Genomic DNA, 13,604 nt, shown 5'->3' with positions numbered 1-13,604 from the left:
TATTTGGAGGGATGTGCTCAATGTGGTAATAGAGAAGATAGACTGTTTATGCCGAATAGTTTTATTTATTACTTCTTGTCAGATGCTACGACTGTGGTGAAGCACTTTGAGCAGAAGAGGCCTCCTGCAAACTCAGACATGAAGATTTCTGGCCCGCAGTTTGAGCACACTTTCTTCAGTATTTTTACCTTTCCATCGGCTTCCACGCTAAAGTGAGAGAGGCATGCGAGCTTTCTCTTCTCTTTCACGACCTTGACTTTCTTTGGGGTGGTGTATGCCTTTCTCTTCTTTTTCTTTCCTCCTCCTCTCAGTCTCAGCACGAGATGGATCGTGCTCTCTTTCTGGATGTTGTAGTCTGAAAGAGTTCTTCCGTCCTCGAGCTGCTTACCTGCGAAGATAAGTCTCTGCTGGTCAGGGGGTATTCCTTCCTTGTCCTGGATCTTTGCTTTTACATTCTCAATTGTGTCACTGTTCTCTACGTCCAGGGTGATTGTCTTCCCCGTGAGTGTCTTTACGAATATCTGCATCATGGGCACTGAAAAATTAAAAATAAATTGACCAAAATTTTCCATGGATATTCTGAGTAAGTTCCTCCGAGTAAAAAGAAAGTCAGAGTATCTGACCGACAAAGGGCGCATAAAAATAACGAAGAAGGACAAAAGACTCATCAACAAGTTTAAGTCAAACAGGTCTGTCTCTCCCTTCGTTATTGAGAGACCCAACTCCACGAGCTACGTATGCGACACGCGCCACGAGCCGCTGGTGTCCGCAGTGACGCACGAGCCCACACCCGACCAGATACGCAGAGAAAAAGAAGCAGAGAAAGTGTTCCTCGAGAAACAGAAGAGAAAGCAGAAAAAGAGGGAGAACCGAGAAATAGTGGAGGATGTAGAGGATCTCTGGGAGGGAAGAGAGCAGAAGAGCGAGCAAATGGACAGGAAACTCAGCAGAAAAACAGAAAGACCAAAGCAAACAGATGCATACGACAGCGCAGAGATGGCCCTCAGAACAACAAGAGAGGGAATATGGAAGAACATCCACTTCTACAGAGACGTAGTCAGAAGGCCAAGGGTGTACAGCTCAGAGCTGGACAGACTGAACAAGAAGCTGCTGCCGGTAAAAGTAAAAGTGCCTGCAGACACTGAAGTGCCAACCAAAGAGTACACAGATATACCGTATAAGGAAAATATTAGAGACGTAATCGTAATGTCTGATGGGATATATTACATAGTAGTGCACAGCTCGTCTATATCTATAAGAGACGCGGATGGATATCTGCCCATTAGATCGATCAGATTTATATCAGAGAGCGGAGATGTGCTGATAAGAGGCGCATATCTGTCACCAGACGAGAAGAAGCTGGCTATTATAACATTTGGGCACGGGATAGTGATAGTAAATGTCCTCAGCACTCTTTTGAATACCTGCGAGATAGACAAGACCATTAACATAGACAGTAGCAATGGCGCAAATGAAAAAGAGAATAATGAAAATATTGAGAATAACGAGAATAACGGGAATATTGGGACAAGTGAGAATGAAAGTAAATACATTAGAATATTCGGCGATAAAACATTCAGAAGAGGAGCGTGGCATCGGGGCAGCGTGTACTTTGCAGCTATACTCCATGGACAGGTGGTTATTATCAACACAAAAAAGAGCAAGGCTGTTGTCTTCTACAAGGGAACACAGAAGATACAGCAGGTGGAGTTCCATCCCACAAAGAGCATTATCATTATGATGGGTCCTTCGAACATATTCTTCTACGGCTTATCCACCAAGAGAAAAGACAACAAAAAAACGATCTATCACATTTCAGCCGCCAACACGCTCTGTCTTTCTCTTAACACAGAGACCATGTTCATAGGAACCGCTGCATCACAGGTGCAGATATTCAAAATAACGAAAGAGTTTGAGGCTAAGTTCATCAGGTCTATATCTACAAGAGACACGCCGCGTAGAATAGTACTGCATAGCAGATACGGTTATGCTGCTGTGTTTGATAAGTCGCCAACCTTCCTGGTGTACGGGAACGGATCAAGAGACGATTTGCTGCCCATGGAAAGAGTAGGAGCTATACACAAGTATGAATCAGTGTACAAGTCAGGGATATTCCACAGAGAGTATCCTAAGGCTCTGTTCAGCATAGCAAATAGACTGACTGTTCTATATCCAGAGTACAAGATAGCAGCATAAGATAATAAATAGATAAGAAATAATTTTATATCTGCGATTTACGAAGTTACAAGGATATCATCTACCTTTCCTTATTTACTCATTATTTTTATCCATGTATTCATCATTCTTCTACTCATCATCTACTATTCATTCATCTATTTACTAGTCATTGATTGGCTTCTACTACGACTATTGTAATATCCTATTTGGTTAATCTACTGATTAATGAACGGGAGTGTAAGTATTTCATTTGTTTATTTATTTCCATGTTTACAGGTCCTGCGAGAAGTATAAACGAAAAAGAGTTTTGCGAGGAGTACAGAAGAGCTGATAAAAAGTTCAATGACAGCCCTAACTACTCTACAGCTGAGAGCCTTCTCAGACTTAATTCTGAAGACTACATGGCGTACTACATCCTCAGAAGTACTCTTACGATCATGAACCACTCCTCACAGATCTCTCTAACCGAAGAAATCATAGACAGAAATCCCAGCTCGTACTGCGCATGGATGCACAGGATGTACCTCATGAAAAGAGTAGATCTGATGAGCGGGTCAGGTGACACTGTGCAGTCTAGCGACATATCCTTTCTTCATAAAGTTCTGCAGACTGACAATAGAAACATCCATGCATGGACATACATTTCAGCTGTCTACAGATTCTCTAGAAAAATAGTGAAAAATGAAATATCTAAATCCATCTCCAACTACAGCGCATATTTCGCAGCAATCGAGAACGGCATGTACGAAAGCATAGAAGAAAGCGATCTCAAGAATATTATATTCACAGACCCCGATATTTCATCTCCCTGGGTGTTCATACGCATGAAAGAAGAAGTCAGAAGAATGAACGGGAAGAACGCCTACGTAAAGAAGTACAGCAACAGACTGAACATTTTCCTAAAGGTCCCAGGGCGCACAAAGGTAAAAATCGTCTACAACGGAAAGACAGTGGTGTACACAGCTGACTTTAAAAAGTCTTTTTCAATATACTTCAACAAAAAAGAAGAGTTTGAGTTTGGAGCAATTGAAAGCATAAAAATAAAAACAAAAACGATGGAAGACGTAGAGATAAACCTAAAGAAAGAAGTGCCTGTTGAGACACCAGCTGTCGTTGATGCGATACTAGAAAAGTATCCAACAGTGCAAGGATACATCACTAAACTATTTTTTACAGCAGATGAAGAGAAAAGAGAGGTGATAATAAAAACAGCAGTAAAGCTAGAGCCAAAAAGAGAACAAATATTCTCAGATCTAAGAGAGGGATTTAGTATCTATGGGTGCATGTAGAATATGTAAACTAGTAGCAGCCAATGGACACCTGGCAACTAGCAGTTAACGATGAATTGCATTTGCGCTAAAATATTTTAAGAGAAGTAAAGAAAAGATCGGATCTCGTTCTTAAATAAAAGTATCAGCAGAGATATTTATTATTTGCCTAGCGTCATCAGAGTGGCCAATGGGTCTCCTCCATTCTCTTTAAGCAGCTTGATGGCTTCTTCCCTTGATACTTCACCCTGTCCCATCACTACTTCAATGTCGTCTTCTGTCATGGACACTTCTGGGAAAGCTTCTGTCTTCTCTTCTGGCGCGTCTTCAACTACGTCATCGCACTCTTCATCGTGCTCCTCCTCCTTGTGGCTGTGCTGGTGCTGGTGTGCCTGTTCGTGCTTTGCGAGCTCTGCTAGTCTTGCCTTTCTTTTCTCTGCGGCCTGCTTTGCAGTGTTCACTGCTAGGTCGAGAGGCCCAAGAACAAGGACCATGTCTGTGTTCTTTATGTGGTATGCCTGCACATCTCTGATTGCAAACTGTGTTCCACTCTTCATTAGATAAAAGTCCTGCAGACCAACTAGTTTCTCCATTGGAACCGAGTTCTGGATTGTTTCAATTAATTTGCTTCCTTTCTTTAGAATCTTACTCATGGGCTAAAAAAAGTCATTCGAATAATTGGTTGGCATTCAAAAGAAATCTTCACGGGGCGAAAGAAGAGTAAGAATGCTGCAAGAGAAAAACAAAGAAAAAGAAGAGATATCTATGCTTATTAAAGATCTCAACGAGAGACACAGAAAGAACAAAGCAATATCCGCCAATCTCCAATTTACAGCCTTGAACAACAAAGACGTATTCGATGAGCAAGTCCGGCTGGACCACATTTTCACCGAGAAAAGATCAAAAAGCATGCTAAAAAAGGCCTGGGGCAAGGTGCAGGGCCTCTGGAATGGAAAATAAACACAAAACAGATTTCTTCATATTTTTATTAATTTCTGCTGCATCAAATACACTTTCACTCACGGGGCATAGATGAGCACGGGGTACGGAGTGCAGATTAGGAAGACAGTACAGTACATACTGTACAGAGTGCAGTAAATATTGCACATAAGATATTCTCGAGTTATATCCACTCTCAATAGACGTGTCTCATAAAGAGAATGAAGAAATACTTTGTGTATCCATTTTAAGTAGACTGTAGGTGAATAAACAGACTAGAGAAATGTTCTGCAGAGTAATTAGACTTCAATTAAAATAAAAATAAAAATAAAAGATAGGTCTAATGTGATGTGTGGAATAAGTGGTGTGCATGTGTTTTAGACAGAGCAAGGAGGAGACATCACGGGTCGCAGATGTTCTCTGTTTTAAAACGAGTATCTAGGGAAACAAACACAAGACTATTAGCCAGTGGCCTGACAATGTTTCGAGTTGTGTATTTAAGGAGAGAAATGGTGGATGCTATGAAGATTTCACTGCAACTAGCTACAGTACCCATTGCTCTACTAAAAGTGGCCAGTGCTCTATCCCTTAGCAAGCACCAGGATGCCACTGTGTCCGCATATCACAACCTCATGAAAACAGATCCGCATTCACTAGCAGAAACACCGAGAAAATCGGGTAATTACGGAAAAAAGAAGGAGGCTCCTAGAAAATCCACCTTCAGCAAGAAGTCCACAAGAGCAGTTAAGTCCAAGGCTGCAGCAGAAGACGAAGCAGTCATGGAGAGCCTAATGGGCAGCGCCAAACAGCTCGCATCCTTTGAGAGCATCATGGGAAATAAAGAAAACTCTCTCATGCAGAATAACTCACTGCTCGCACAGTTCATAACAGGAGGCGCATCAAGCGATCTTCTGTCCAAGGGCGCAGAGTATGCACATGAATACAACAATGAGCTAGTGCCAGGCTCCATGGAGGAAGAAATGAAAATGAACGAAGAAGAGCAGGACCCAGCGATCACCTTCGACACGTCAGCATCATCAAAGAAGTCAAAGAAAAACCACAAAAAAGAACAGAAGAAAGAACAGAAGAAAGAGCCAAGCCCAGCAAGGAGGTTCTTTTCAGAAAACAGCCTAAGAAAGAAAGAGCAGATGAAAGAGAGCGCAAAGCCAGCCACTCTGAAGAAGCTGATAGCCAAGGCCACCGAGCCACTGGAGCACGCTCTCCTCTCTGACTCTGTAAAACCAGAAGAAAGCGCAAAGAGCGCGGAGAGTGTGGACATGAAGAAAATAGCAGAAATGAAAATGTACTTGGAGAAAATGAAAAAAGAAATAAGCCAGATGAATGAACTACTTGCGCATGCAACAAAAGCTTCAGAAGAGAAAGAGCCAACGTTCTCTGAAGCACAGAAAATACCCAAAAAAAGTAGAGCATTCGGCAGTTCCCTGGCAGAGAAGAGAAAGAGCATGCTAAGGATGAACGAGAAGCTATCAGCACACGAAATATAAAGATATCTTTATAAAATTCTTATCTATCGCTATATTTAGAATAAATTGGATAAGTAAGTTATTTTTCTAGTTTTTATTTTGTTTAAACATGTATATATTTATTGTAGACTTTTGATTATTTTTTAGATTACCCCTAGAAAGATTGTAGAAAAATAGACAGCTGCACTCTTTTTCTAGCAACAGCTGCATTTAGCTGGTTACTACTACACTATACTTCTGATTCATCTCTGCTAGTCTAGCGATAGCCTAGATAGAACTAGTGCTACTAGTTATTGATGATGACGGTTAAGTTTATGGTTCTCAAGTACTCTACAGTCGCTGGGGCTACTGCTGTTCTGTTGAACTCTATCGTTGTAAGAGTCTTTTTGCAGGTATCCACCAGATCGTGCACTTTCAGCGGGTGTATTTTGCATCCTATCATCTTGATGGTTGTGATGGGATGTCTCCTAAGCTCTTTTATTATCGCCAAAGTTATCTCTATCCCGTCAAAGTGCATAACTCTGATCGAAGGAAGGCGCTGGATGACTCTGTACACATCGAAGTATCTCAGCACGCAGGTGCTGCACTTATTCTCATCCCAAAAGATCAGTATTCGATTGTCTGCCACTCTGACTCTTTTTCTTTTTATGTTCAAAAGATCCATCAGTCTACTGCCCACCTGATTCACTGTGCTGCCCAGAAGGTCAATGGATGTTGCGTTGTTGAGATACTCTTGTTTGTATCTTATGAGAACTACATCGTGCAGTATTACTGTTTTTGCTTTTCTAACCAGCTCCCACATGGTTTCTTCCACTTCTGTATTTTTAATGCGTATGGTGTCTATGAGACAGTCTTCATTTAGCGCGCCTTTTACTCTGGTGATGTTAGCGAGGTCTAGCACTGCTATTTTTCCTACGAGCTTTGACAGGTTTATCTTGTTTCTTGCCTTCAGCCTTCTTCCTGGCACTTTGCTTGTGCTTACGGGGTAGATCCCCAACGAAAAGTATTTTGACATTTTATAGGTAAACCATCCAGAGAGCCCCTCCATTTCCTGCCATCTTAGCTCTTCTTCCTTTGCCTCTTCTGGGACGAGGGAAGGCGCTGGCTTTCTTCCAGAGAGTCTTTTCATAAAAATTTAAATGCTCTCAAAGTCAATGCGCAGTATAAGTAGAATAGATATGTTGGAGACGGTAGATAATAAGACATTTTCAGGAGCAGCAGAAATAGACAGAAGAATGAACGTGAAGATAAACAGCACTTTCGTCAGGGGAACAGAGGTAAGATATATAGTGCTATCAGACGATGAAATAGAGAAAGTGGCAAACAGTCTGCAGAGAGAACATGCTGTATAAAGCAGTGTAATAGTAAAGTAGCTAGTAATTATAGCGAATGAGCAGATAGCGACAAAATGATGATGGCATGATGGATGATAAAGATAGATAATAGTGATGTTGATGAAAAAATGTACGAATCATAATGATAGTTGAGTGAGGATGGTAATTTATTATATTAAACGCAGCAAAACTTTGCTGAATGCACTCATTATGCACACAATAACACCTCCGCAGATACCAAAGACAAGATAGGGCGTAGTAAAGTCGGGAACAATCGGCCTGTTATACACTGAGACACTTTCGTACTTGTTGTTGCGCAGTATTCCTATGTCTGCTACATGCACACCCGACTCTATTGTAAGAGGATGTATATTCCTTATCTTCAGTCTGTACTGTATGCTTATAGGCCTATCTGTGGCAATTATGCTTGTGTTGTTGTTCAGGAGAGGGAGAGCATTCTTGGTGAACTTTATTCCCATTAGCGCGTCTCCTTCTACTTCCAGTGTTCTGTTCAGCCCGTAGCCCAGGCATCTGAAGAGTACAGGGAACGGTGCCTTCATTAAAATTAAAACAAATCCTCTAATTAAGACAATAGGCAATTCCTACATCAGAACATTTTAAAAAAGAAAAATAGTATATGGCTAAAACATTTTAATGATGAATATAAATGGCAGTAATTGCGAGTAAATATAGAAGTAATGACAGTTACTAAGGATGTATACTATAATAATGCTAATCTACTAATTATCTTTAGGCAGTTTATAGCGTATTTTTAGTCTCTGTATATTTCCATGTTATTTGCTTTTGCATCGGGTGCTTTAGTGTCTTCTGGCATTGGATAGAGTTCATACGTTACATTTACCGCTTTGGGAAGTACACCTGACACAGCCCCACATATGCACAGATACTTTAGCACACCCGGCTCATCTGTTCCCGTCAGTCGGAGCGTTAGAGTGTCTACTGATTTGTGTTTGTATGCTGGCAGTACAATGGGTAGAATGTGGTCAGTGCCTGGAAGCGAATATTCTTCTTTATTTTTAGGTTTATATGTGAGTGTTACGTACTGATTGTTCGTAAACACCTCGATCTTCTTGAACGATGTGCGTATTTCGATCCTGCTCAGGGCCACTTTGCAAATAAATGGTATTTTAATGACGAGTCCTTGTTTGTCCTTTGAATATGCATGGACTTCTGTCTCTCTCTCGGACGAGCTTCTATTAAGAACGTTTGCACAACTTTCTTTGACTCTTTCATTGATTGCGGATACTTTATTTATATCGATGGAAGAGAAAAGAGACTTAGCAGGAAGCGCATCTAAGCACATGCACTCTTTACCACAGGCCATTGTTAAAAAGATAAAATAATTTGCACTCTTTATACTTTTATGTTTTTTATTTTGTCTATAGCAATGGTGTTAATACTAAACTTTTAGCAGTATATTTTTATGCAATGTTGAATATAATAGTTTAAGTAGATTGATGAAACTTTATTGTTATATCTCATCTAGATACCATCTTACTCTATACTGATTCTAACCAAATTACCATATCGTTTAACTTTTCAGTAACCTGTGGTGGAAAGATTGATAGAATATACTTAGCCAGCGGGAGCTCTGATCTAGAGTAGCAGCTTATAAATAGAACAGAAAAGCCTGCGATGACGGATACTGCTATAAGGCTGTATTTCGAGCTTCTAAAGAGCTCGACTATAATCTTTCGCGTATTACTGAATGAAAGTATTTCACTCAGACCTCTTCCAATATAAAGATCATCATCAAGAAATCTTCTTTGATTTTCAATTTCTAGATTTAACTTTTCTCCCTCTGTTCTTTGATTTTCTATCTGCTTTTGTACTATTCTTATAGTAATTTCATTCCTATCTAATCTTATTCTTTCTAATTCTTCTAGAGGTATATCTACCCTTAAAAGCATTGCGTCTATTTCTTCATTTAGCCTGTGCTCTTCTATAATTAGCTCATCTATTTCCTTATCTGCCGCAAGTAATCTCTGGTTACATTCCTCTATTGCTGACAAGTGACGGCTTAAATAGCTATTATACTGCCAAGTTTTTCTAATAGAGTTTTCACAAAAAATGAAAAAGGATGTTATAAATCCTAGGCCGAAGGTTAAAGCTACAAAAATAGTGAGCTGCAACAAGAGTATCCATTGGAAGCCATTGTGTATGTTCTCTATCCAGTAGCTGCTAAGAGACAGCGCATAAATAGAGACTAATCCTATTATGATGGCTAAAGCATCTAAATATTTGCGAGATGTAATCGAGCTTACTAGCCAGTATAAAAATATAAAGCAAGTTATATATAGAGAATTAAGTAACATACCTGCCCAATCATAAAGAATATAACAGAATAATTCTATATAGATAACCCAGCAATTCATTAGGGGATTTCTGTAGATCTTTTTAAAAGTATCTCTTACGTCTTTAAAGAAGAGCGATATCAAAAAGATAAAAAACTTGTATGGAAAGAGGAAGTAAGTTGCAATGCCAATAAATGATAGCTTTATCAGAGCCTCACACAAACCCATAAATGTTAGCTGGCATTGAGACACCAGCAAGCTGTAGATGTATATTATAAGACTTCTTACATCTTTTACTCTGCTTTTGCTGCCAACAAAATCTTCGTTATCATTATCATTATCGTCATCATTGTTATTGATAACTTGGTTATCACCATTATTCTCAATATTATATACTGCATGCTCGTTAGCATTATCTCTATTGTCTATTGCTACAACTATGGGATGATTTACTTCACGATTATTTGCTACAACCCTAGGATGATTTACTTCATGATCGTTTCTTCTCTGATCACGGTGAGCTAGTTCTATTTGTAGGGCTAGAAAAGCATTAAATAATCTTGCTACTAATTCATCGATATTCTCTTCATGTATATTGATCACATTTTGATCATTTTGTGGGCGGACAATATCCTCTTCATCTATATCCTCTTCATCGATATTCTCTTCATCTATATTGATGACATTTTGATTATTTTGCTGATGGGCAACATCCGGTCTAACAATATCTTCTTCATCTTCTTCGATATATCCTTCTGAATCCGTATCTTCATGAGATAAAATATCATCGGCTTCATCAGCTTCATCTATTTGATTTATTACGTTGTTATTCATTCTGAATTAAGATAAATTTTTTCTCAATTTATATTGCTAAGCTGTAAATACCAATAAAAATATTTCCAACTGTCTAAAATAACGACAAAAATACAATTTGAGAATTATTGGATATCTGTTGTTGATAAATCACCAATAATCATATGAAATTATCAGCTGGTTTTACTCCTGTGTAAAGTATGTCTCTTTTTAGAATATTTATTGATACACACAAGAACTAATTAAATTGCTGCACAAGCTATTTAAAGAGCTCCGCTTTTAATAAATACCCAAAATTCGTTTGTTTTAGAAAAACAGCTGTAATCAATGTAAATTTATTGTTATATCTCATCTTAGGATTATCTTACCTCATATTGCTTTTAATCACATTAGTATATTGCTTAACTTTTCAGTAACCTGTGGTGGAAAGATTGATAGAATATACTCAGCCAGCGGGAGCTCTGATCTAGAGTAGCAGCTTATAAATAGAACAGAAAAGCCTGCGATGACTGACACTGCTATAAGGCTGTATTTCAAGCTTCTAAAGAGCTCGACTATAATATTCCGCGTATTACTGAATGAAAGTAGTTGGTCTAAGTTCTTTTCAATGTAGCCACTGCTATTATAAGATCTTATGTCATTGTTTTCTTTTAGATTTGTAATACTAAGCTCTATTACTTTCTTTTCCTTTTCCTTTTCATTTTCCATTTCTTTAATTCTAGTATTTTCTTCCTTTAATTCGCCTAAAATTCCTATAGTTAAGCGTTTTGCTAGGCGTCTAGTTCTCTCCTCTTCAATTCTCTCTTCTTCTAATTTTAGCTCAGCTATTTCCTTATCCAGCGCAGATAATTTCTGCTTACGCTCTTCTATTTCTGGCAAAGTGTAACTTAAAAACTCAGCATATAGCTGAATTGCCTTAATAGTGTTTTCAGAAAAAATGAAAAACGATGTTGTAACTCCCAAGCCAAAGGTCAAAGCTGCAAAAATAGTGAGCTGCAACAGGATTGTCCATTGCAAGCCATTGTGTATATTTTCTATCCAGTAGCTGCTAAGAGACAGCGCATAAATAGAGGCTAATCCCGTTGTGATGCCTAAAGCATCCCAGTATTTGTGAGATGTAAGACACTTTCTTATCCACCGCACAGCTACAAAAGAGCATGTAGCTATAGCAGCAACCAAAAGGGTGGGCCACTTGAAGGGAAGAATAAGAAGAGCTAATCCTATCTTAATAATCAAAGAATGCTTTAAAGGACTAGTATAGATTTTGTCTAAGCCAACTCTTACGTCTTTAGAGAAGAGCAATATTAAAAAGATAAAAAACCTGTATGGGAATAAGAAGTAAGTTGCAATGCCAATAAGCAATAACTTCACAAAAGCCACAAGCAAGTTTGCAAATCTTGACTGGTATTGAGGCTTTAACAATATGTAGATATATGTTAGAAGGCCTCTTGCAGTCCATACTCTACTTTTAATCCCAATAAAATAACAATCTCTATTATTGCTAATATCTTCAACATTTGCACCAATGTCTTTGATATTACCATCAATATCTTCAGTATTATTTTCTGCATCTTTATTGGTGTCGTCCTGGGTATTCAGAGGTATTATATAATAGTATTCTCCATTTTCAACATATCCATTTTCAGCACCTTCATTTGAACCAGCTTCTTCTGATGATGTACCTGCATTAGATCGAGTATCATCTATTTCATATATTTCATCGTTGTTCATTCTGAATTAAGATAAATTTTTTCTCAATTTATATTGCTAGAGTGTAAATACCAATAAAAATATTTTTAGTGCTCAGAATAACGACAAAAAGATAATTTGAGAATCATTGGATATCTGTTGTTGATAAACAACCAATGATCGTGTAAACCAATAATGATCATAAATAAATACTCTGCAAGCATTCTGCTATCTGTAAACTGTTTTATTATTTTATTTACTATTTCATTATCCACTAGCCTATTTTCCTTCATTTGCACCATTTCTGTTTTCTTTCTTTTGCTCTTATGTGAACTTCTTATTCACGTAGTCAAAATTGAAGTCATCCATCTCTTTGCTCCCCTGTCTTCTTTCCTCTGGAGCATTTGGGTCTTCTATGCTTTCTGGCTTCATATACCTCATGTGTCTCTCCATCGGTGCAGCCGGCCCTCTGCTGATGAACATATTCTGCCTTCTGCTGTCTGTTTCTTCGTTCTGCAGTCTCTGATACGGCGACGTGCCGCCCGTGTAGTGCTTTGACTTTCTCGGATTGGCAGATATATCGCATATGCACTTCAGATCTGTGTGGTACATCTCCAACAGCTTTTTGGTGCTGTCAATGTACAGATCTATCTGGGCAGGTGATGTGAATTTTCTTTTCGTAATAAACCCACCCACTGCCGTATTTACGATGTCTCCTTTTCTAAATACGACTTCAATATAGTCCGTATTGGCAATCGCATTGATGGAGTAGTGGATATTTCCTCCTATGAACTTAGCTGTTCTGTAGATCCTTGGATTGATGGCTCTCTCCAGGCCTAAATATGCTTCGTTTTTCTTTGTGTTTTCTACTCTTCTGTACTCTCGTATCACTCCGCTTATTTGCACTTTTACTTTCTGTTTTTTATCTATTTTCATGCTGTCGTATTTTCTTATGTTGTAGTCGTGTAGCTTCAGCACCTCAAAGACCTCTGGTGACGGGTCTAAACATATGCTTGCTGTCTTGGAGTATATCTCTGCTTCCACAGACTCTTCTGTCTTGGTAGAGAGCAGCACCCCGTGTGTATAGGGCATGCCTGCTATAGCTCCCTTTAAAAGCACTCTATTTGAAATAGGCTCATTGTCTCTGTAGTCTACTACCTCTACCACGATGTTATTGTCGTAGAAAGGGTAGTCTCCTCTGTCCAGAAGATCTAACAGGTAGGGATGCACTAGATTTCTATTCACGTAGGAGAGCAAAGTGTTAATGACATCTGTGTAGTTGTGCTTAATTCCCTCTTTCTCCAGGGGCCCTACTATTACGTACTCGGGGTATAGAGAAATGGTGCAAATCACAGGAATATCTTTAAACTTTTCAATGGGGTTGAATCCAAATGAGAATCCTTTGAAGCCCTCCCATTTTCTCTTCTGAGCAGCATAGTATTCAGCGCACCGTCTCTTCAGATTCTGTGTGTGCGCATCTTTAAACTCGTTCTGTGATATTTCTTTATGGACCGTTTCTTCAAAGAACAACTCAAATATATCATCTTCCTGCATAAGCAAATAGAAATTATTATGAAATTATGA

At 38.8% G+C, this 13,604-nt stretch overlaps 13 protein-coding genes across 13 annotated transcripts; 5 read left to right on the top strand and 8 right to left on the bottom strand.

The window, feature by feature from the left end:
• Positions 1-68: 68 nt before the first annotated feature.
• Positions 69-527, bottom strand: NEMIN01_1183 (ubiquitin-small subunit ribosomal protein S27Ae; the record flags this gene model as incomplete). The annotated part of the gene is made up of 1 exon (XM_051477125.1): positions 69-527. One exon carries the CDS (start codon positions 525-527, stop codon positions 69-71), a length of 459 nt encoding a protein of 152 aa, XP_051333085.1.
• Positions 528-570: 43 nt separating this feature from the next.
• On the top strand, positions 571-2,196 carry NEMIN01_1182 (uncharacterized protein; the record flags this gene model as incomplete). The annotated part of the gene is made up of 1 exon (XM_051477124.1): positions 571-2,196. The coding sequence occupies one exon, from the start codon at positions 571-573 to the stop codon at positions 2,194-2,196; it is 1,626 nt and encodes a 541-aa protein (XP_051333084.1).
• A 248-nt stretch (positions 2,197-2,444) lies between these two features.
• Positions 2,445-3,467, top strand: NEMIN01_1181 (uncharacterized protein; the record flags this gene model as incomplete). The annotated part of the gene is made up of 1 exon (XM_051477123.1): positions 2,445-3,467. The coding sequence occupies one exon, from the start codon at positions 2,445-2,447 to the stop codon at positions 3,465-3,467; it is 1,023 nt and encodes a 340-aa protein (XP_051333083.1).
• A 140-nt stretch (positions 3,468-3,607) lies between these two features.
• NEMIN01_1180 (uncharacterized protein) lies at positions 3,608-4,099 on the bottom strand (the record flags this gene model as incomplete). Its single annotated transcript, XM_051477122.1, has 1 exon — positions 3,608-4,099. The coding sequence occupies one exon, from the start codon at positions 4,097-4,099 to the stop codon at positions 3,608-3,610; it is 492 nt and encodes a 163-aa protein (XP_051333082.1).
• Positions 4,100-4,172: 73 nt separating this feature from the next.
• On the top strand, positions 4,173-4,406 carry NEMIN01_1123 (uncharacterized protein; the record flags this gene model as incomplete). The annotated part of the gene is made up of 1 exon (XM_051477065.1): positions 4,173-4,406. The coding sequence occupies one exon, from the start codon at positions 4,173-4,175 to the stop codon at positions 4,404-4,406; it is 234 nt and encodes a 77-aa protein (XP_051333025.1).
• Positions 4,407-4,894: 488 nt separating this feature from the next.
• NEMIN01_1179 (uncharacterized protein) lies at positions 4,895-5,890 on the top strand (the record flags this gene model as incomplete). The annotated part of the gene is made up of 1 exon (XM_051477121.1): positions 4,895-5,890. The coding sequence occupies one exon, from the start codon at positions 4,895-4,897 to the stop codon at positions 5,888-5,890; it is 996 nt and encodes a 331-aa protein (XP_051333081.1).
• Positions 5,891-6,155: 265 nt separating this feature from the next.
• Positions 6,156-6,998, bottom strand: NEMIN01_1178 (uncharacterized protein; the record flags this gene model as incomplete). The annotated part of the gene is made up of 1 exon (XM_051477120.1): positions 6,156-6,998. One exon carries the CDS (start codon positions 6,996-6,998, stop codon positions 6,156-6,158), a length of 843 nt encoding a protein of 280 aa, XP_051333080.1.
• Positions 6,999-7,008: 10 nt separating this feature from the next.
• NEMIN01_1122 (uncharacterized protein) lies at positions 7,009-7,221 on the top strand (the record flags this gene model as incomplete). The annotated part of the gene is made up of 1 exon (XM_051477064.1): positions 7,009-7,221. The coding sequence occupies one exon, from the start codon at positions 7,009-7,011 to the stop codon at positions 7,219-7,221; it is 213 nt and encodes a 70-aa protein (XP_051333024.1).
• A 152-nt stretch (positions 7,222-7,373) lies between these two features.
• On the bottom strand, positions 7,374-7,763 carry NEMIN01_1177 (uncharacterized protein; the record flags this gene model as incomplete). Its single annotated transcript, XM_051477119.1, has 1 exon — positions 7,374-7,763. One exon carries the CDS (start codon positions 7,761-7,763, stop codon positions 7,374-7,376), a length of 390 nt encoding a protein of 129 aa, XP_051333079.1.
• Positions 7,764-7,975: 212 nt separating this feature from the next.
• Positions 7,976-8,548, bottom strand: NEMIN01_1176 (uncharacterized protein; the record flags this gene model as incomplete). The annotated part of the gene is made up of 1 exon (XM_051477118.1): positions 7,976-8,548. The coding sequence occupies one exon, from the start codon at positions 8,546-8,548 to the stop codon at positions 7,976-7,978; it is 573 nt and encodes a 190-aa protein (XP_051333078.1).
• Positions 8,549-8,723: 175 nt separating this feature from the next.
• NEMIN01_1175 (uncharacterized protein) lies at positions 8,724-10,352 on the bottom strand (the record flags this gene model as incomplete). Its single annotated transcript, XM_051477117.1, has 1 exon — positions 8,724-10,352. One exon carries the CDS (start codon positions 10,350-10,352, stop codon positions 8,724-8,726), a length of 1,629 nt encoding a protein of 542 aa, XP_051333077.1.
• A 363-nt stretch (positions 10,353-10,715) lies between these two features.
• On the bottom strand, positions 10,716-12,062 carry NEMIN01_1174 (uncharacterized protein; the record flags this gene model as incomplete). The annotated part of the gene is made up of 1 exon (XM_051477116.1): positions 10,716-12,062. One exon carries the CDS (start codon positions 12,060-12,062, stop codon positions 10,716-10,718), a length of 1,347 nt encoding a protein of 448 aa, XP_051333076.1.
• A 282-nt stretch (positions 12,063-12,344) lies between these two features.
• NEMIN01_1173 (uncharacterized protein) lies at positions 12,345-13,574 on the bottom strand (the record flags this gene model as incomplete). Its single annotated transcript, XM_051477115.1, has 1 exon — positions 12,345-13,574. The coding sequence occupies one exon, from the start codon at positions 13,572-13,574 to the stop codon at positions 12,345-12,347; it is 1,230 nt and encodes a 409-aa protein (XP_051333075.1).
• Between the last annotated feature and the right edge of the window lie 30 nt (positions 13,575-13,604).

This window comes from Nematocida minor, assembly GCF_024244105.1.
Source record: "Nematocida minor strain JUm1510 chromosome Unknown 7880, whole genome shotgun sequence".
In the NCBI taxonomy this organism is placed as follows: domain Eukaryota; kingdom Fungi; phylum Microsporidia; genus Nematocida; species Nematocida minor.
This window is presented reverse-complemented; position numbering and strand designations above follow the sequence as displayed.